This window comes from Thunnus thynnus, chromosome 24 (genome assembly GCF_963924715.1).
Source record: "Thunnus thynnus chromosome 24, fThuThy2.1, whole genome shotgun sequence".
In the NCBI taxonomy this organism is placed as follows: Eukaryota; Metazoa; Chordata; class Actinopteri; order Scombriformes; family Scombridae; genus Thunnus; species Thunnus thynnus.
Window position 1 is genome coordinate 9,536,022 of NC_089540.1, and position 20,732 is coordinate 9,556,753.

Here is a 20,732-nt window from a genome sequence, read left to right on the forward strand (position 1 = left end):
TGGCATCACTTTTGCACAACTGTAGCAGAGGCACTAGTGTCAAGTCAGATACTGCAGAATACAACTTCCTTTAAGAAATTTCACAACTAAAAACCTGCTTGCAGGTCCATTGTTTTCTAATTGTTTGTCCACTATTTTTATTTTCAGCGGTGGAAGAAGTACTCAGATCCTTTACTTAAGTAAAAGTACAATACAGAAATGTAAAGAAGTAGAATTTAATAGAATAGATTTAAGTAAAATTCCTGCATAAAAAAAAAAAATCCCATTTAAGTAAAAGTACATTAAGTATTAGCAGCAAAATGTACTTAAAGGATCAAAAGTCAAAGTAGGCTCCTCATTATGCAAAATGGCCCAATTTAGAATGTCATATTTATATCTATTTATCATACGTATAGTTTATACTGTATTAATGATGAATTAACTGATTAATTGATGTGTAGCCTACATGTAAGCCATTTATGTTTGCAAAGTAGAGCTAATTTTCACACTGTATACTGTTTAACAGTCTAATCTATAATAATGCATATATATATAACAAATTGATCATATGTTTTACATGTAAAATCTTCTTCTGAAAAGTAACTAAAGCTGTCAAATAAATGTAGTGGAGCAGAAAGTACAATATATCCCTTTGAGTAGTGGAGTGGAAATATAAAGTAACATCAAATGGAAATACTCAAGTAAATTACAAATACCTCAAAATTGTACTGAAGTACAGTACTTGAGTAAATGTACTTGGTTACTTTCCACCACTGCTTATTTTATATGTTTTGGCAAAACAAATGTCTGTACATGGCATGCCAATAAAGCAAATTAAAACTGAAATTGAAGAGAAATAACTCAAATGTCATATACAGCATACAGCGTTCAAAAATATATATATTCTTTAATGACAAAAGGCATAAAAGGGCTAAACAAAGGAAACTTATGGTTTACAACACTATTGTAAAATAAGTCATATATTATTCATGGTGCTATATAGGTTCGTAAAAAATATTTTTAGTAATATAAATCTATGTATTCATCAATTTATTTAACAGCATTTCTCCTCCATACATTACAGCAGTCTCCTGAATCAGAAAATAAAGAAAACTTGTACCCTATATGTTAAATGTTATTTTTATCATTCATTAACAATAAATGCACTAAAAATTAATTAAAGCTTTGGCCAAGAAGGTTTTGCATAAAACACTCTCAGGGAAATTTGTGAAGAATCATTTTTTAAATTTTTTATTCAGTCACAGGTATCATTATCCACGATGCTAACAGAGGATGGTCTGTTACTCAGGCCTGCAATATTAGAAATATGATTATTATAATTATAATTAGCACTTTTGTTCAAAGGCGGTCATTTTTGCCCTTTTATCTTGAAGGCAAAAGCGTCCACTTCCGTTTTAAGCCTGGCTATTTTGATGAGTTTGACGCAGTAACAGCAACACATCACAGGACCGTCCCATTGATGACTAACAAGCTAATTAAACCATACAGCAGGCTAATGACAGACGACAGGATCTTATCTGATGAAGTCATAGATTGAAATAGACCATTAAAGTCCCAAATGGCTTTAAATGAAATACATCCAGCACATTTATCTCCATTTCCATTGACATGTGGGACGAGTCAGTATTGTTTTCAATGGCTGAAGACACTAATTCAAGTACAAGTACTTATTAGCATGAAGTAAAATAAAATTAAATAATGAAATTACAATTTTGATATATTTAACTGTTTTCTACTCTTCCTCTTTATACTCTTTCTTAACTATTGTCATTTTCTCATGTCTGTTCTGACCATTTCTCACATTCATGTGAGGTAACACTCAATGAGTGTAATACATATTTTGGTTAAAATAGTATGATTCACGTGTGTCCATAAGTTTCATGTCTCACCCCGTCACACTAATGTATTTCTGCACCAAAACACTGTACTGTTCCTTTAAATGACATCACTAATAGGAAATGACATCATTTAAGAGTTTGAAGAAGACATGCTGGTGAGTTTTGATTTTCTTTCGGAACATTGTTTGATGCATTTTTCTTTCAAAACCTTCTCCGTCAAGCATAACATTTCTACCTCATCACTGAAAAAACATGGGGGACAACAATTTTTAACGAAATTTTCAAAGATGTATTTGTATAAAACATGATTTCTTCATATTTTTACATATTCTTCATGCTATGAAATACAAAATTCTCTGTTTGGTTATGATCAAAAATCTTAAAATTTCAAGGTCCAATCTGAACAGTTTCCATGGAATGACCCGGACATATACGTGCAAACTCCAGGCTGAACTCCATTCAAAAATATACACTATTAAAATATGTGGCTGATTTATCCACATGGGAGGCCTGAATCTTATTACATCAGTCACTTTACAAGAATGTATTTTCCATACTATTGTACGTTATTAGGCTAGATGTTCATTTCCTTAGTGAAACAATGAACAATGACAAAGACGGAGTGTTTTACGTCTAGGAAGCACTGTGTGATTTTATGGAAAATCTGTGCATGATGAACAAGTGTTCATACTGTAGGATGAGTGATAAACAATGTTTAATCACTTTTTGCTACTGGACTAAGGATGCATCTTGTATTACACACTTTGCTGCAGAAAACATGTGTCTCAAGAATTAAAGGGTTATTTTAAGTGTTCAGGACATGCAGCTTGGTTTTCCAGTTGCAACACAAAGAAATGTCCCTGCAAAATGGTAAATGAACCGGACGCAAACGATTCAATCTATTTAAATCAGTCTTGCAGTGTCATATAATGAAGTCAAGCAGGAGAAACAACCGTCAAAAGACAAGTAGTTAAAAGCAGTGACACTTTGGCTGTTACGGAGGTACAGTATGGGATGGGATGGATTATGGATTATCATTACTATTAAGAGCCATTGCATTTTTGAGGGTGTGCTTTTTAATATTACTAAAAATACAAAAACAAAATAACATTTCACAGTAACATAAAATTAGACAAGCAAGCACACAGTGCAGAGAAAGACACATTTATTTTCTCTGCTAAACAGTAATTTTCATGATGACATTATGGACACATTTTTAAACACCCCTTTGATCCAGACTCAAATATCTCAACAAATAGTGATTAGATTGCTATGAAATCTTGTACAGACATTCATGAATGTTTGTTTCTTTGGTGATGCCCTGACTTTTCCGCTGACCTCTGGCACCACCATGACCTCATTTTTGGCCATAATTGATCATTCTTATAGCACTCAATTGTTTTAATCATATTGTGATTTAAAAATCCAAATTTTGATATTTGGAGGCCCTATAACAGATTTGGATACAATATCAAATAACAAACTGTTACAGTTCTTTGTTTTTCCTCCTTCCTGTCTGTGCAAGAAATTATCGTCTGTTTAAAGAGTTTCTTATCACTCATAATTCAAATTTAGTTTGAAGTAATCAAAGAATCTCGTTGACCTCACTTCTCACAAGTCATATTTAGCTGTTGCAGATAGTGCAGACTGAAATGTTTGAGTTAGTCCATCTTTGAATAAATATCATTAGACGCAAACAGTGACATTAACTGAAAATGTCACTGGATACATGAATGTTGACACACTGTCTCAGAAATAACAACAGAGGTACCGAATGTTGTAGTAAAAATAATAAAAACGAAGAATTAACAGTAATAAAACAGTAGTAAAACTTTACTACGTTTATACAGTTCGATTTGTTTAGCTTGTAAGAAACGCTCAGTGTAACTTACCATGATTCATTTCTTTAAGAGAAAATTCACATATATTATGTTATCTTTTATTAGCATGAATACAGGGAAGCGTTGCAGATTTTCACAGGAACAGATCTGATGTTAAAACCACAAAACCTTCTACTTGCTTTTCTTACTTGAAGAAAAACAGATGCATCCTCCTGCTGTCCACGGTAAATTCCACATCCATTTGATCACCAGTGAACTTGTTTGCTCCTCATTCCTCTGAATTTTATGCATCTTCAGAGTCTGGTTTGGGCTTGGCCAGGTTGGCTCTGACTCGAGCCTGGTCCACTGCATCCAGCAGGTTTTTGGAGTCGAGTGCCAGAGTGTGACTGGCTGCCAACATCTGCCGCTGGCACTCCTCCTTCAGCGACGTGACGGAGTTCTGCTGGGCCAGTCGCATCTTATTGATGAGCTCTCCTAGATCCTTGTTCAGCAGTTTCTTTGTGCCCTCGATCTGAAGAGAGAAGGAGAGAAGATCACATCACAATCAAACTTCAGTTTCTCTGTGGTAGGAACAGCTGGAAAAATGAAAAAGACTTCAAGTACATAAAGCTGCATTATTTTTGTTTATCCTCTGATAAAAATGCATCTTGATTTTCATGCATTTTTAAAAGTCAAGTAAGGCTGGTTTTATTTGTGTAGCCCAAAATTACAAATTTGCCTTTGAATGTAAGGAGGCTTTACATTCTGTACAGTATATAACATCCTTATCCTTAGACCATCAATTTGAATAAGGAACTCCCCCCCAAAAAAAACCTTTAATGGGGAAAAAGTGGAAGAAACCTCAAGAAGGATGTTGTGTGTACAGAATAAACAAAATTGAAGAAACACAACACAGAAAAACAGGATGACAAAATAATAGATGGACTTCAACATTTGAAGAATCTGATCAGGGCGACGTCAGGTGCCGCTGAAAAGACACTAATGTAACTGTGTTAAGATACAGTATTTGAAATGCTTTTCTGTGTCCTAAATGAACAGACAGCAGGTACTGTTGGCTGCCTGCATGCATGTACATTATCATAAAAAAAAAGATGGACAGATAATAATTGATACAAAGAGAGATGAAATGAGGCTTACCTCTGTTGTAACAGAGCTGTGCAGAGAAGGCAGGATCTCATCAACACTTTGAATCAGGCTACGAAGAGTGATACCCACCGCCTGAAGGTGGACGAGGGAGGGAGGCAAGGAGAAGTGGAGGGTGAGGCAGAGGGAGGGAAGACAGGAGGTGAGGATGATTAGAAACTTTAACATGGAAACACCCCTTAAAGCATTAATCTATAATTAAATATTCTCACTCTCTTCATCATGAACTCTGCACACACACACACACACACACACACACGGTGATAGACATACTTTGACGGCATTGGTATACTCCGAGGCCGGGAGCCTGTTGACATCATTCTTGAGCTGGACCACCTGTTTCACTATCGCCATGACGCCAGTGTAAACCTGATCACCTGATCGGTCCAGCTCAGCTGTGGCCTGAGACTATAACCCAACACAACACGACCAAATTTAATACAGAGCTCCACTTAAGTACAAAAGATGACAGCTTTACAAAACGTTTTCTGACCAATTTACGGTAGAGAAGTCTTTTTAATTTTACCTGTGTGTCTGCAGGAGGCATGGGAGGCTTCACTGGAGGACCTGACACACACACAGACAAAAAGAAATACATACTGTCAAGCATTTGGTGAAAATGATGCATCGTTGCTTCTTTATAATCTAATATTTCTTTCACATTGTAAACGTTTTACAGTTTCTTATCTTGAAATTTTCCTACGTGGCACCTACATGCTGTAATTCATATTTCAAAAGGGTTTGTTGTGGATTAAACATTACAACTACAAGAGGTTAGAGATAGTAAAGCATGTTTAAAAAGGATTTAAGCTGATGTTAGGCCTCTTCAACTGGACTCACCATTATTTGGGCTTTTCTCAGGAGGCTGCAAATAACAGAGAAAGAGAGAGAGAAAGGATTTATAACTTTAGTAGGTTTCAGTCTCAAACTTCAAGTCAGGTCAGAGGTCAAGTTACTGCTGTAAATTGCCTTTTCTGTAGTGGAGATGCTGAAGACATTTAGCCATCTAACTGAGTGAATCAATTGCGTCTCAGACTGGTTAATTGTGGTATAACATCTTGAAGCACAGCTTTAAATGTTGAAAAATATTTAAATGATGCTGAAATGAAACCTTAAAAGAGGTTTTTCTCAAGTGTTTCTTGACTAATTTAGGGCATACAGTATATTAACAGGTGATTTCTGCCCTCTAGTGGTCAGAAATGTTTAATACAGCTTTAATATATCTCAAATTTGCACAAGAGGAAATAAAAAGACAATAATGTACCTTGGCGCATGAATCTACTCGCACCACAGGATCCTACAGAAAAACACAATGTCACTTACATGTGAAGTTTACAGTGAAAGCAGAGTTCAGTATAATGTACTGTATGTGAAGAAGTCATTTCAGTAAGATATGTGAGTATGAGTATTAATATGAGTTCTGTCATTGTAACATTATTGAATATTTCATCATATTTGGTCAAGCACATGATCTTTACACGTGTCACTTTCGCTGTTTCATCACACTCATAAGACCACAAACAACTTTCTATACTTCCTTTGCCGTGCAGAGGAAGACATGCTTTACTGCTCTGCTGTGTGTGTGTGTGCATGTGTGTGTGTGTGTGTGTGTGTGTGTGTGTGTGTCTCACCAGTTGTTTCTCCTCCTGCTCCAGCCACTGTTTATCCATCAGCATCTCTTTTCTTTGTCTCTGTAAAGTGTCCTCAACTCGCGATCTCTCTTTTTCCCACACTGGCCTAGTATCCCTGTCTGCTGCCTACACATACACACACACACACACACACACGCGCACACACACACACACACACACACATGACTTACAAAAGGACGTTTTGAAAAGCTAAAATATGTGCTCATATTCAGTCATTTTTATAATATGTAACAGCATATCTTGGTGGTTTGTATAATCTATTTGGATTTTAAAATTCTCCTCTTTGTTTAAAACATGGAGTGGTTTGTTCAGCTTTTACTCAGTTTTTAAGAAATTGTTCCACGTCCAGTTTTTACACTCTGGCCCTGAAGGCTGTAGCTGCAGCTGACGTTGCAGAACGTGACTCAACAACAAACTTCCTCCTTATGTTGTGATGCTATCTCGAAGGTTCAGTCATTGTTCTGTATGTACAATATACTGATACTGGTATAAAGTGATTGTGTGCCAGCATTTTCACCATTTGCAGTATTATTCAGCATGATTTCTCTCTGTAAGGGTGCAGGAAGTCACAGCAGGGGGTTCAAATAGCTCAGTTACACCCACCCAAATTTGATCAGTTTTTATGGCATATGTCCTTGTTTGTATGTGTGAGTGCACATTTATCTTTACGCATTTATTTATGTCTGCTGTGTGATTTTGGGTGTGTGTATGACAGAGAGTGTGAAGCGCACCGGTATGCGTGAAACCCGAGGAAGGGTGTTGCCTTGTATTCTGGATGGCTGGTGAGAGAGAGAGAGAGAGAGAGAGAGAGGATTCATTTTTTTATTGTAATTTATTAAAGGAGATATGAGGTGGAAAAAAAAACAATTAGAGGTCATCATTGACAGTATGGTTGTAAAAAAAATCATTTTGATCTTTATTTGAAACTCTTTGGTTGAATCTTAACTTCCTCAGAGGTAGTTGAAAATGCTACTGGAGTCCACATTGAAATAAAATAAACATGTAAATGAAAAAAGAAATTGAAAATGAAAACAATCTGAGCATCAAACAAACAAAATGTTGACCATTTCAGAGTTTAATGCACATAATGTTTACTCCATCCCGATCATTTCATAATTCTTTGGTTAGATAATTTGCTTGCCTGCTAACTAATAAGGTTGTCAGATCATCGCTGTCTTTTAATACAGCTAGTGAACAAACAAACTAAACTGGAATTAGAAGTGAAATTAAATACTGAGGATCATTGTGAAACAAATATATGATGGCTTTGTATTTCTAGAGAGAAAGTAAAGTCACTTCAATACAGTCTGAGTTGTTTGGAACCAGCAACGAGTGACCACAAGAAGAACTGCATCTAAAGTCACTTAAGCGTATTCCCACATTTAGATGTGGTGGTTGTGTGCAATGTAAAGGCTTCAGTGTATTCAGTATTTCAAACATACTGTGCAAGAACAAAAGGATATCTGGTATTTACCTGTAGAGCTTGACTGAGTTGCACCTAATGGTGTGTGTATTACCTTGGGTGGAGGCTCTGTGTGTTTGGGGCTGAGCAGAGATGGGTCGGAGCGTGATATAACATGCCTCGTGTCAACCTCCTGCTCCGTTCTGTGGATCTCACTGTCACACACACACAAACACAGACATCAGTTAGTGTGTATCCAAGTGTCAAATACGTAAGGAAAAATAATATTTACAGTGTAAGAATATATCTTGATTTCACTTTTGTTTTCTTAAGAGGAACTTCTGTATTAACTGATGACATCTGGCTAATAAAAACACTAATTTATTGGTTGTATTTCATTTCATTCACATGATTGGTTCACCCTCCATTATTATATTGAGCATGACATGAAATCCCATCATGCAAAGCTAAAAGAGCAGATTTGAGTCTCTGAAAGTGGCTATTTAAATCTCAGAAAGATGTGTTTAGAAACTATGACTTTAAATTTTCATACCATTAGAAGCATTAAACTTCATGAGAATGAAACAATTATTACAGACTGGCAACTTTGAACATTCCTGTTTTTTACTTTTAAAACCACAGTTTTACCATCAAAACGACTTTAAAACTTTCAAATCTTAGTGGAAGAAGGATGAGAAAAAAAACCCAAAGTGAAGATAATTGCAGGTAAGATGGGTATTTTTGCAGCAGTGATAGTGTGTGTGTGCAGGTACACGAGTGTGTACCTCAGGGAGCAGACGAGCTCGCTGAAGCTGGGCCGGGCTTCTGGCCTGTAGTTCCAGCTGTGGGTGAGCAGGGAGTAGATGGTGGGTGGGCAGAGCTGCGGTTTTGGGAGTCGGATCCCCGACTCGAGCTGATTGATCACCTGCCCGTTCTCCAGCCAGAAGAACGGCTGCTGGGCCATCGAGAAGATCTCCCACACACAGACACCTGGGTGAACACACACAGGTGATAAGCTGTATTGGCTTGCATCATAGTTAAACAAATCTTAACAGTTTTGTCTACCCTCATTTATGTACAGGGGCGGATTTAGTGATTTGGGGGCCCCAGGCAAATGCCATCTTGCTTTATTTTCACCCTTTCTCTAACTGGGAATGTTGGTATTGGCTTTGGTAGAAGAGGTACTCAAAACTTTTTTCTAAACTAAAACTATCAATAATAAAACTATTAATACCACACAATAAAAGTACTGTAAAGTCCTGAATTCAAATTTTTACTACAGTTATGTGTTTTTGGAGGCCTTTTGTAAGATATTTTGGGGTACAATGAGTTAGAATAGTAACATAATTAAATATTTTTCATATCTAAACATCATAATAAATCTACAGCTGTTTGGGGCCCTTTTAGTTGGGAGCCCCAGGCAGTTGCCTACCTTGCCTAATGGTAGATTCCCCTGTTGTTTATGTATGGAGTCTAGAGAGTGCCAAAAAAACAAGAAACTCCTAATTGCTAATTCCCCCTTAGCTTAGTTACTGTTGCTACATATGAAAAGGGTTTCAATCTAGTTTAATACCTTTGCAGTTTACAGTGATAACAGTGGCAAATTTATTACACTGCTTGAGATTTGTAGTATTATTTTGGTACAATGAGTCTCTGATTTCACACAGAAGTAAACAAAAGCAGGCTGCTCATTTTTGTCAGCTGTAGCTAATGTTAGCTGCTGTCTGAGTTGGTGTAAAATTGGTTTCCGGCTGACTTTTTCATGTTTCCTGCTAACTTGTTTTAAAACCACAAAAACTAAAAGACATGCTAAAAATCTTGAGGCTAAAGCTACATGTCCCATGCAAGAAGTTAGCATCCTCTCCAGTTGATGAACATAACACTGTTTTGAAAAAAATATTTGAACAAGCAGAACAGAAGTTAGATTGATGCTTTGCTGTTCACATATTAACACTGTATGTTTTATAAGAGAAAAGACTTGGATGAGGATTAAAACAATGTGTCTGTCAAACATGACACTATATCAGGGAACATTGGCTGCGATTGCTCTACTTCCCCAAAGCTAGATAAAGATCAGGACAGAGCCATAAACTCTAAACATTACTCTAAACTCTGATATAGTGTTACCATTTTGGCTCCTACTAAGTGGATGCTCTAGTTGGGGCTTTTGGGTTTTGGAAAAGCTAAAAAAACAACACCAACCTCCAAACTCTTCAGATACTGAAAGTCCATAATACTTCATGTATAATCTATAGTCTATGATTATTCTGGTGGCACACACATTTTTTTTTAAAACACTTGAACTACCGTTGGATGTAATGCAGTCCACCAAAACATACAACCTCAAAGTCATGAATAGCATTATATTGTCCTCAATGAAGGATCACAGGTGTCAAAATATGTTTCTGTTTCTATCTATGTTCAGATACAGAAAAGACTGAAGAAAAAGACACGAGAAAAAAAGTTTCTATTTTTATCACAAGAATCTAGCCTCCAACATGCAGGCCACAGTAGCTTCCTACAATCACATATAAGATGTGCATTGAGACAAATGTTTTTCTCACCAAACATCCAGACATCACTGGCCGTGGTAAAGCGTCTGAAGTTGATGGATTCTGGTGCCATCCATTTGATCGGTAATCGACAAACCGAGGCTGCACAGAGAAGAGAAATAGACAAAAAAAAAAAAAGAGAGAATGGAGGATGTCTTTATGGTATGCATGCTGTATGCAATTACACCCAAAATAAACTTCTACCTCTTTAACAAAGGTGCTGTCCTGAAATGTTGACCACAAACACTGTATGCAATTGTGAATGTTTTTGTACCTTTGTAATAGTCTTGATCATCAACATAGCGAGACAGACCAAAGTCACCAAGCTTGACGCACTCAGAGGACGCCACCAAGATATTTCTAACGGCTATATCTCTACAGCACACAGACAGAGCAGAAACCACAAACACCAACATTAAATATCACTATATACATAATTAGGTCAAATGTTACATATTTCAATAAATATTTTACTCTCTGCAGAATAACAAGGCCATCCAAGGCCCGTTTTGTAAATACACTGGGACAGAAATGGCAACAGTAACTTAATGATACAATACTTTCTTTCCTGAGATGCCCTGGCTTTTTTTTTACTTTTTTCTTGTAAAAAATGCATCACAAATAAAGGAGGTTGCTGGTCTTCTCATACCTGTGCACCATGTTGAGGCCCTCCAGGTAAGCCATGGCTTTGCAGATTTGTAGACAGTACAGGATTAACGTTGTAGTTGAGATGATGTACTGCTGCTGATTGAGATAGTTCCCCAACTGCCAGGATGCAAAAATATCTACTTTACCAAGATATTTGACTATTTTAAAGTGGATTTTTCCTATGCATGATATCACCATCCCCAACTATGTCCACACAACTACCTGTAAATGGAGCATCTAACATGAGCAGTTTAACTATTTTATGATGACCTTGTTTTACACATATACAAATCAGCCCTACACACACACACACACACACACACACACACACCTCTCCAAGTTCATAGAGCTCCATGATGATACAGACAGGATCAACCTCAATGACTCCGATTAGACGCACAATGTGGGGATGATCCAAATTTTTCATCAAGCCTACAACAGACAGAGCAATGCACCACATTTTTATCATTCATTTATGAGACAGAAAATAAATGAAGGTTAACTGACAGGAGACAAAAAGGAAAAGCTAAAAAAAAAGCTGCTATAATCAATATTTTTATTTTAACACTGAATTAAATGACTGTCGCTCATAGTGCTAAAACAACAGAGACTTATCACCTAACTCTGTAATTCTCCTCAGCTCTACAGCGCATTGTAGCCTCTTCTAGTTCATTGCTGGCGGTGGTTTTGCGGCACATTTACTGATGGGTTCTGTTTCACAGCTCTCATCAACCTCATTTAGCAGCAGCAGGCAGCTGTTGAGCTGTGAAACTGAATCAGATACGCTATACGCTACCTGACCACAAGGCAGACAGAGCAAAGTTAGTGACTATCTAGCTTCAGTAGGTGAAGAAAGTGAAGCACTTCGTTGCTAGGGCCCAATATTTTTTGCTCAGGAGTCGATGGGGACCAAAAATAGCCAAAAAGAGAGTGAATACTGGACTTATATTCATCAGGTATAGAAACACTACTCAAAATGAAAGCTAATGTTGTTTGCTAGGTGTGCAAAATCCTTTAATGCAGCTTTAAAGTACATTTCTGTGAGAAAAGTGTAGCCACAACTAATGACCGTTCTTCTCCACCGTCAGACCAAACTGTTCACTTTTTGCTCAAGAAATTTCAAAATAAAATGACCATAAAATTTGAACCGAGTGCATGAAGATGTTTGATTTTAACTGTTCGACGGCTGCTAAAGCTCTCAGAAAAGCAAAATCATCAATACGATGTTCGTTATAAGCCACGCCTGTCTTGATTTTATTTCAAAGTTTTCAAAGTGACACATATTATTGCATGTCTTGCTCGAGGGCATCCTATAGATTACAAACTGTGTCACACAAAATTACTGGCAACTTCAGCTAAAATAATTTCTTTCTAGAACTAAACTATGCCACTCACATAGGAACGATTATGTATGACTCTTGTCTAGCCCGCAGCCCCCAGTCTGACTTTTTTCACAAAGCCACAGGCAACAGGAAGTCGATTACAGCAATCTTCTGACTAATGCAACATGCAAAACCCAGAAATGTTTCAAACGGAGATATTGCACTATGCTATATATTGTACTTTGATATTGCTTGTTTCTTTTTTTGTATTTCCTGTGAATAAAACAATGGTACACTAAGTAGTTTGCTACTGCAGTGATTTAACTTGTAACCAGTTAAGGTTTCCTGTTATGATCCTCCATCAGGCTTTGCAGCTGTTTCACAAATCTTTATACAAACCCTGATGTGCACATCAGTGGAAATAATCACAGCAACAGCTACATACTCACCAGCTTCACTGAGAAACTTCTCCTTCACATCAGCTGAACAGTCCTTGCATGTTTTAATGGCCACACGGATCCTCTCCCCTGTCTGCAAACACACACACGCGTGTACATTACGTGAACCACGACTGGGCACTATTCTGTGCATTTAGTAAATGCAGAGGTGACAGATTTTATTTAGATCCCTACAGTGATGTTTGAGAGTGAACAGGTGAACTCACTGGGCTTTTATAAAATCCATCATGAACCTCCCCGAAGAATCCCTCGCCCAGGATGCGACCCACAACAACATGATCTCTGGAGATCCCGTACTTCTCTGAACATACAAACATAAAGAAACTGAGGGATGGGTTAAGTGGATACAAATATGTTCACATTTTTGATGAAACTTCTAACTATCCAAGTAAAGAAATCCTTAAAAAGCTGAAATTTAATTTGTAAAAATGTGTTTCTCACATTACAATAAAAACACCAGTTTAACACCAACCATAATCCTTTTTTTTTAATCAACACAACTATAAATGCAACTGTACAGGTGAGTGACATATGTTAAAGCTGGTAAATTAAAGAAGAAAGAATTCAGGTTCAGTGTTTGGAAATTCAAAGTATCTTAAGTCATTGACAGGACAGGTTCACACCTTCTGTATCACACTCTGTATTTGTATATGTTGCAAATGCATTTTTTGTAAATTATTTCTGAGGAAAGGTTCATCAGTATATATACAGCTTTAGGTTTCCTGTCTGCTTCATGTAGGCAGTTTTCAAAATGAAAGACAAATGTTGTGGTTGAAGCTGAAACCTGGTGGCAAGCATGACAGAATGAACATTATGCTTACAGACAAAAAACCAAAAGCTACATGCAAAGTTTTTTTACTGACTGTCACGGGGTTATTAGTTAAATTCCAGGGTAATTTTTAGTGCAGTTTTGAAAGTTTAAACTTTCCACTCCTGTTAATTTAGAAAATTCCAAATTTTGTATTGTTTGTCATATGTTGTAATGATTGTTCAACACATTTCTTTCTCAAAGAGGAAGAGAGCAACATGAAGATGATTTGGTCCTGTTTCATGTTTTTTTTTTTTCCATTACACCTCATCACCTCATCTGATAACCAAAATAACATAATCACTGAAATTTCTTATCTGATTGCTTGGTCAGGAGCATTAAGTAACAGCAGATACGGGTTTCTGAAGTATTTTCAGGTGTCAGTAAAACATGACTCACCAGAAGAGTCTTCTGTTTTCTCTGGAATCTCAGCATAAATATCTGAATCTGAGGTTAAAGGGGGCAAAAAACAGAAGAAGAAGTTGATTAGTCTGCTAAAATTAGCAGGATGTAGAACAGCAGAAGTAAAAATTAAACATGCATACTGAAATGGAACAAAATGACTCAAACGCCTACACCTGATGCATCTGTCAAAATCAGACATTAGACTTACTTGTTCCTCTATCAGGAACACTGGAATCACCACTGGAAGAGAGAGAAAGACTTTTAGGGAGTGTAATGTAACAGCTTAATACTCTTAAACCAATAATATTACCAATAAACAGAGGAGTATGTGCTCTTTGAGTGCAACCTAACCAGAAAGCCAATTGCTATGTATTTGTGGCTGTTTACATTTCTCCTTTATTATAAAGCAACCAGTCAATGATCAGCATTATTTAAACATCTGTGACCTTTGGTCCAAGAGGGAAAAAATAACTAGATCACAAAAGGTGTGAAGAGGGAGGGTGTGAAGATAAAAATATGTTTAAGAGGAATTTACTTTCCAATATGATTCATTTTTTAAATGTGTTTTCAAAGACTGAACACACTCACTGTTGTGTTGGGATGGCAGGCAGTTTTGGTCTTGTGTCTCTCCCTGTAAAAAAAACAACCCTTTTGTTTATCTGAAGTTTTTGCACTTACATCTCCTTACTAAATAGAGAGACTAGAAATTAAAGGAACATTACAGATTTTTATAACCAGGGTCATATTTTCATATTGTTGGGCATAAAAACTGCTGGATAGTTTAGCATCTTCTGATTGAAAAGAGCATATTTCCATCTTTGTTACCAGGAAAGCACATGATGCAAAGTGTACCTTTGCTGGGCCTGACAATGAGCGAGGTCTCAGAGCCGCTTTCTAGCCGACAGTAGCCGTCGATCAGGTCAGCCATGTTCTCTGCTACAGCTAGGGACGAGGTTTTCACCGACAGTGGCTGAGAGGTTAAACACAAAGGATATTCATATATGTGCTCAACTCGCATGTTAACCTCAGAAGTGCAACTCTGAGGCCAGAGCATATTACTGCATATGAAAAGCATCTCCTGACTGTGTCAGTCAAACACATAAAGGCTTGCACCTGTCGGGGTATGCTGATGGCTTATTTTAACCACATAATTCTTTTTTATTTAAAAAATCAACATTGTGCGGAATGATCTCACACCTGCAGCTATCAGATCGGTCATTTCTGAAGACATTGCACTGACACCAATACGTTTTGCAAGCAAGAGCGAGAGACATAAATGAGAACATAAATTAAAACTCATAGATCCTTTGTTTTATAAATGTAAATTAATGGCTAAAGGCTGGCATCCTGTGGTGGATTTGCAGGTGTTAATGAAGGAGGCTGTTTGTATCACAACCTGATTAGCATGGTGAAATTTTTAATGAGCAAGATTAAAACCTACTCTCTTAACAAATGAGGCTCAAACCATCTGCAGATGTATATCTATGAATATTTAACATTATGGTTTTGAACTGATGATGAGACAGGATATGGCTAAAAGAGAAAGTGACGAGAGTAATCATAGATAGGTACGTATATAAGTGTTTGACTAAAAGGTCCAACACAGCTGAGCCTTGGTAGCCCCCCAGTCCCAATGATGGTGCCCAGAGTTCCAATTTCAAGACGGCCATTTTTGGTCATTTTCTTTTTTTTAACACCTCCTTTTTTCTTTTGCTTACTCTTACTCTTCCTTCCTATTTCTGTATTTTCTCTTTCAGTTATAAATACGCTCATATACATATACACTGCTATTGGCAGCTATAACTGGCTTGCATTATAATATCTGTTGTTATCACTATTAATATTATACTGTATTTCTTTCACATTTTCTTGCTTTATGTTTCCACCTCTGTCTGTGATTATGTACTGTCACTATGCACCAATAATAAAAAAAAAGAGTAGGCATAAGTAAAGAATTAGCACTAAGGTAGTTTGAGCTTCATTTTCCCCTACAGTGTTTTCAAAAGAACATCCTCTGTCACTCTAGCTTTTTGACAGACATCTGCATTTGAATGGGTTAAGGTTCAAGTTAAAGGAATAGAAGATTGATACCACTTTTATATCTGTATGTTAAAAAAAAGAAGCTACAACATACTGAAAACAAGGGGAAACAGCTAGTTTACCTGTTTGGGTCCCTCTATTTGGACGGTGAGCAGAGCGTGACCGTCACTCTCTGCAGAGGTAGAGATACTCTGCACCTGAGAGTATTTAGCCATACAGGAGGGCTGGAAAACAGGCAGAGACAAAGATGTTAAAAGTAGAAATAAAGCAAGAGTAAATGGCAAATGGCTGTAGAGTAAATGCAGTACAAAAGTTTATAAAATCAAGAAATCTCAGAAAAGCTGAGAGAAAGAGAGAGTGAGCTCACGTTTAAGTCTTCACTTTGTTGACTGATGCCGTTAGGACCAATGACCAGTTCTATTGCTACATCCCAACCAAGCTATGGGCACAAGAAACACACACACACACACACACACACACACACACACACACACACACACACACATGCCTGGGTAAGATGTCTTATTTTGACATAAGAATACTATTAGTAAAGATATCTCAGGAAATCATTCAACTTTTGTGGAGGGATTTAACTGCAAAACAGATCAAAGTCAGAGTGGTCAGAGGAATTTCCAAACTTTACTAGAAGACAATCTGGTTGGAAATGCTGACTGCTTCAATAATACTAAATTTAACAAGAAAACTAACGTGTGCACGCATCAAACTCTCACTCACCACTAGCTGGCAGGCGAAGTTCTCCTGTGTGTAGCTGCAGAATTGAGCCAGTGTGCTGAAGAACTTGGCAATGCACTCGTCCTGTTTCAGAGTGGAGTAGCCCTGGAACGTGTCCTGGATCATCCGACGCAACCGCTTAGGCTGATACACGTTGCACAAAGACAAACAGCAATCATTTAAAGTTCATTGTAAGAACTTTAACACATCTTTAGGGCAGAGAAAAGAGACGCTCAAAACAGGAAAATTACTTTACAGCAGTTGTTTTGACTCTCTACCTTAATATTGTTGATCAGCTCTTTGGGAAAGAACAAGTCCAGCCCCACGTCCTTCCTAAGGGAGGAAAGTCAGACCACAGTCATGAAACAAACACCCCTTTCCAAAAGCATACAGAGCCAGGATTCAAACCCTCTTATTGCAAAGCTTCATTGCTAACCACTGAGGCACTGTGCTGGCCATCAGGTTTGAAGCTCTCTCATGCTCATTTGTATCTGCTTGAGTATCATCCAATCTATGTTGGTTGTCATTTTAACCACAGACCACTTCTGGTCAGTTCACTCTTATTTCTCAGGCCTGTGATTCCTCTCCATATAGATATCTTTGTGGTATACACACAGTGGTTAGATAGCTACTGAGATAAAGTATGTGTGCTGCAGTGGATGTCAAAGGTTTCTCTTCTGTTGTTTGATGATGCATTGTAACAGAAGTTTTATTACAACAAAATATATATAAAAGGGAAATTGCCTAAATGGAGGGTTATGCAGGCATACAGTAGAACAATCATGCTTGACTTACTCTAATAGTTCAAAGTTGGACTTTTTCTCCAGTCCATTTGGATTCATGTCTTTGTAGAATCTCCTGTGGGCAAAATAAGTGAACACAGTGTTTATGAATGACTCAAACACTGCTCACAAAGAGACCATTTCCAGTTGTTGTTCTGTTTTCTTGGATCTGGAACACTGAGAGAACAAGGGTGAGGTGGTGGTTGCTCAGTACCTTATTTCCAGACAGCCAAGCTGTAGGGCCATCCCCTCGCTGACCTTAGAGGCGTACCGCTGCATGTATTCACTTCGCACCTGTGGATAACACAGTCACACATCTGACGCTCACTACAGCCGTTATCTAACTGACTTCACTTTGCAAATACGTTCTCACCCACAAGTTCTAAAACTTTGCAAAGGTTAATGTACACACACATACTGACGTATTACTGACCTGCTGGTAAAAGTAGAGCAAGGTGGTTCTGTCATCATCGAATTTCTTGACAAAGTCTGATGGGATGTATCTGATCCTCAGGTCATATCTGGACAAACAACCATCACTTGATCTCTGTTGCCATAAGTCTACATTTACTTAATTACATAAATGTCTTGTATACAAACACAATGTGCTATGACGATTAGTACTATATATAGCACATGAAATATTAGCATGGACATTATCAAACTAATGGCTGGATTTTTTTTCAGTTTCTCTAAGGACATTCATGGCCCACAGAGGATGAATCCTAGTGATCCCCCGCCCCTACCTCTAGTGTCACCATCAAGAAGGTCATTGTAGACAAGATATTGGACTATTCAAAGTAAAAATATGATATATTTCAAATATATGTGCTGTAAATGAAGCACGACCAGACAAAGACAGAAGTACTGACCTCCACTCAGCCTCAAGGTGCTGCTGCTCATAGCGCTGGGTGAGTTCAGACACAGTCAGGTCTGGGTGCAGCCAGTGTATCTCTGAGGACTTGAGGTGATTGAGGAGGAGGCCATAACAGTGGTTGTGTTTTATCTCTGGACCCACACAGCCGCTAGACAGCACCGCATTGATGATGGACTGGGACATAAGAGAGTATACGGTGAATTTGAATAAAAATCATGTTGATAGTTGCAGTATTAAAGCCTCATCTACCTAATATACTGTTTTCTCTGCAATGTCTGTGTGAGTGTTAGTAAAGTGAAGTTTAGTACAGTGGAGTAAAGTGGAGCATATAGCGGTATATATAATGCAGTGAGGTACAGTAGAGTACAGTTGAAAGAAGACTAGTAGGAAAATAAAATACAGTACAGTAAAGAGTGGAGTGCAGTGGTGTACAGTACAGTAAAGTACAGTGGAGAACAGTAGAGTGCAGTATAGAGTAGAGTATAGAGTACAGAGTAGAATACACTAGAGTACAGTAAATAGTACAGTATAGTACAGTAGAAAGCAGTATGGTAAAGTACAGTAAAGTACAGTGGAGAACAGTAGAGTGCAGTATAGAGTAGAGTATAGAGTACAGAGTAGAGTACACTAGAGTACAGTATAATAGAGTTGATTACAGTACAGTAGAAAGCAGTATGGTAGAGTTCAGCAGAGTACAAAGTAGAGTACACTAGAGGACACTATAGTACAATAGCTTATAGTACAGTAGAAAGCAGCAGCACAGTAGAGTACAGTGGAGAACAGTATGGAGTAGAGTATAGAGTACAGAGTAGAGTACACTAGAAAGCAGTATGGTAGAGTAGAGTACAGAGCAGAGTATAGTACAGTAAAGTACAGTAGAGTACAGTAGAATACAGTAGAGTATAGTAGAGTATACCCTGACAGTCCATCCCTCTTCACAGCGGACCAGTTTGAAGTTCTTGCCCAGGTTAGAGTTGTTGCTAAGGAAACACACTTTGATGATCTTCTTCGGGAAGATGTTGTCCCTGGAGAAAGTTGTCGTGGGAGACGCGTCCGAGAAGTCTGGCTGGCTGGTAGGAGACATGCTCCTCCAGGACAGGGTGCTTGTGTCCCCCGACATCACATACACTCAACACACAGTGTTGCTACGGCATATATACATACACGTTGTCACGCCCACACACACCATTTCATTCGCTGTCTGTTCTTTCTCTCTTAGTCACATCATATAAGCACATAAAACACATATATACATCGACACATCAAAGCTGGAGACAGACAGGAAATGGACACAACATGATCATGCTGTTGTATTTGAGGAATGTTCAAATCTCGATAAATGATCCGACGTCTGCTGTACTCACCAATCTTGCACAAGCTCCCCCGCTAAGCACGAGCAAAGTACTGTCAGTCTTTAAAACTGAGGACAAGTCGATGGCAGCAACACACAGCCTTCATTTAACTTTGTAAAGTGCGGATTTGATCGTTTGTTCTTTCTTTGACAGCTTAACCGACCCAAAAAAACGTATCTGAAGCTGTACTCTTGAAGAAAAGACACATCAGTAACTGAAAGAGGAAATGGTACTAAGGGAACAAATAAGGAAGTTGAAGCGCTGCTAACAGAAAAACTGATAGGACTGATGCAACTACGGTGTCAACCCCCCCGCCCCCCCGCCAGTTTCACATGCAGTGGCACAGTCCAGCGAAACCTCATTCCACCCCCACCGCTCAAAGATGGGCATGGTTTACAGAACTCTCACTTCCTCTCCCAAAAGTTTTGATGCGCAAATGCAAAATACAGGTGATTTTCTTTCTCTTTTTATATCAACTCCTTTCAGTACAACAAGCACAAAATGGAAAAACAAAACACAACCATCCTTTAAAATCTAAATTAATATGTCGATGTGGTAAATTTCACATGTTCTTTTAAATATGGCTAGCCCAGCTGTAGGGATGGAAATGTTGGTTTGGTTCAGACTGAAATATGTCATTAACTGTTGAACTGAGTTTGATGAAATTTTGTATAGACATGAATGGTGTCCACAGGATGAATTGTAGTAACTTTGGTGATCCCCTGATTTACTTAAGCGTCACCATCACGTTGATTTATGACCAAATACCTGAAAAATTAACCACATCCCCAATGAACCTCCCTTATAACCTCATAGAGCTACTGGCATTTATGCAGTCATGGCTAGAAACTTGTAGACAAGTGAAATGATCAATTTCAGA

At 37.9% G+C, this 20,732-nt stretch overlaps 1 protein-coding gene across 1 annotated transcript; it reads right to left on the minus strand.

Moving 5' to 3' along the window:
* Nucleotides 1–3,211: 3,211 nt before the first annotated feature.
* Nucleotides 3,212–20,140, minus strand: LOC137176899 (protein-tyrosine kinase 2-beta-like). The gene is made up of 30 exons (XM_067582928.1): nt 19,865–20,140; nt 19,417–19,768; nt 18,496–18,674; nt 18,057–18,144; nt 17,838–17,917; nt 17,637–17,699; nt 17,120–17,174; nt 16,845–16,985; nt 16,477–16,548; nt 16,232–16,333; nt 14,922–15,039; nt 14,658–14,700; nt 14,278–14,309; nt 14,064–14,111; nt 13,063–13,157; nt 12,848–12,929; nt 11,408–11,508; nt 11,078–11,193; nt 10,703–10,803; nt 10,441–10,530; nt 8,662–8,866; nt 7,992–8,091; nt 7,206–7,253; nt 6,454–6,579; nt 6,087–6,119; nt 5,663–5,687; nt 5,349–5,389; nt 5,096–5,230; nt 4,817–4,897; nt 3,212–4,190 (listed from the first exon to the last, which is right to left on the minus strand). Exons 2-30 carry the CDS (start codon nt 19,618–19,620, stop codon nt 3,963–3,965), a joined length of 2,832 nt encoding a protein of 943 aa, XP_067439029.1. The 5' UTR covers nt 19,621–19,768; nt 19,865–20,140; the 3' UTR covers nt 3,212–3,962.
* Between the last annotated feature and the right edge of the window lie 592 nt (nt 20,141–20,732).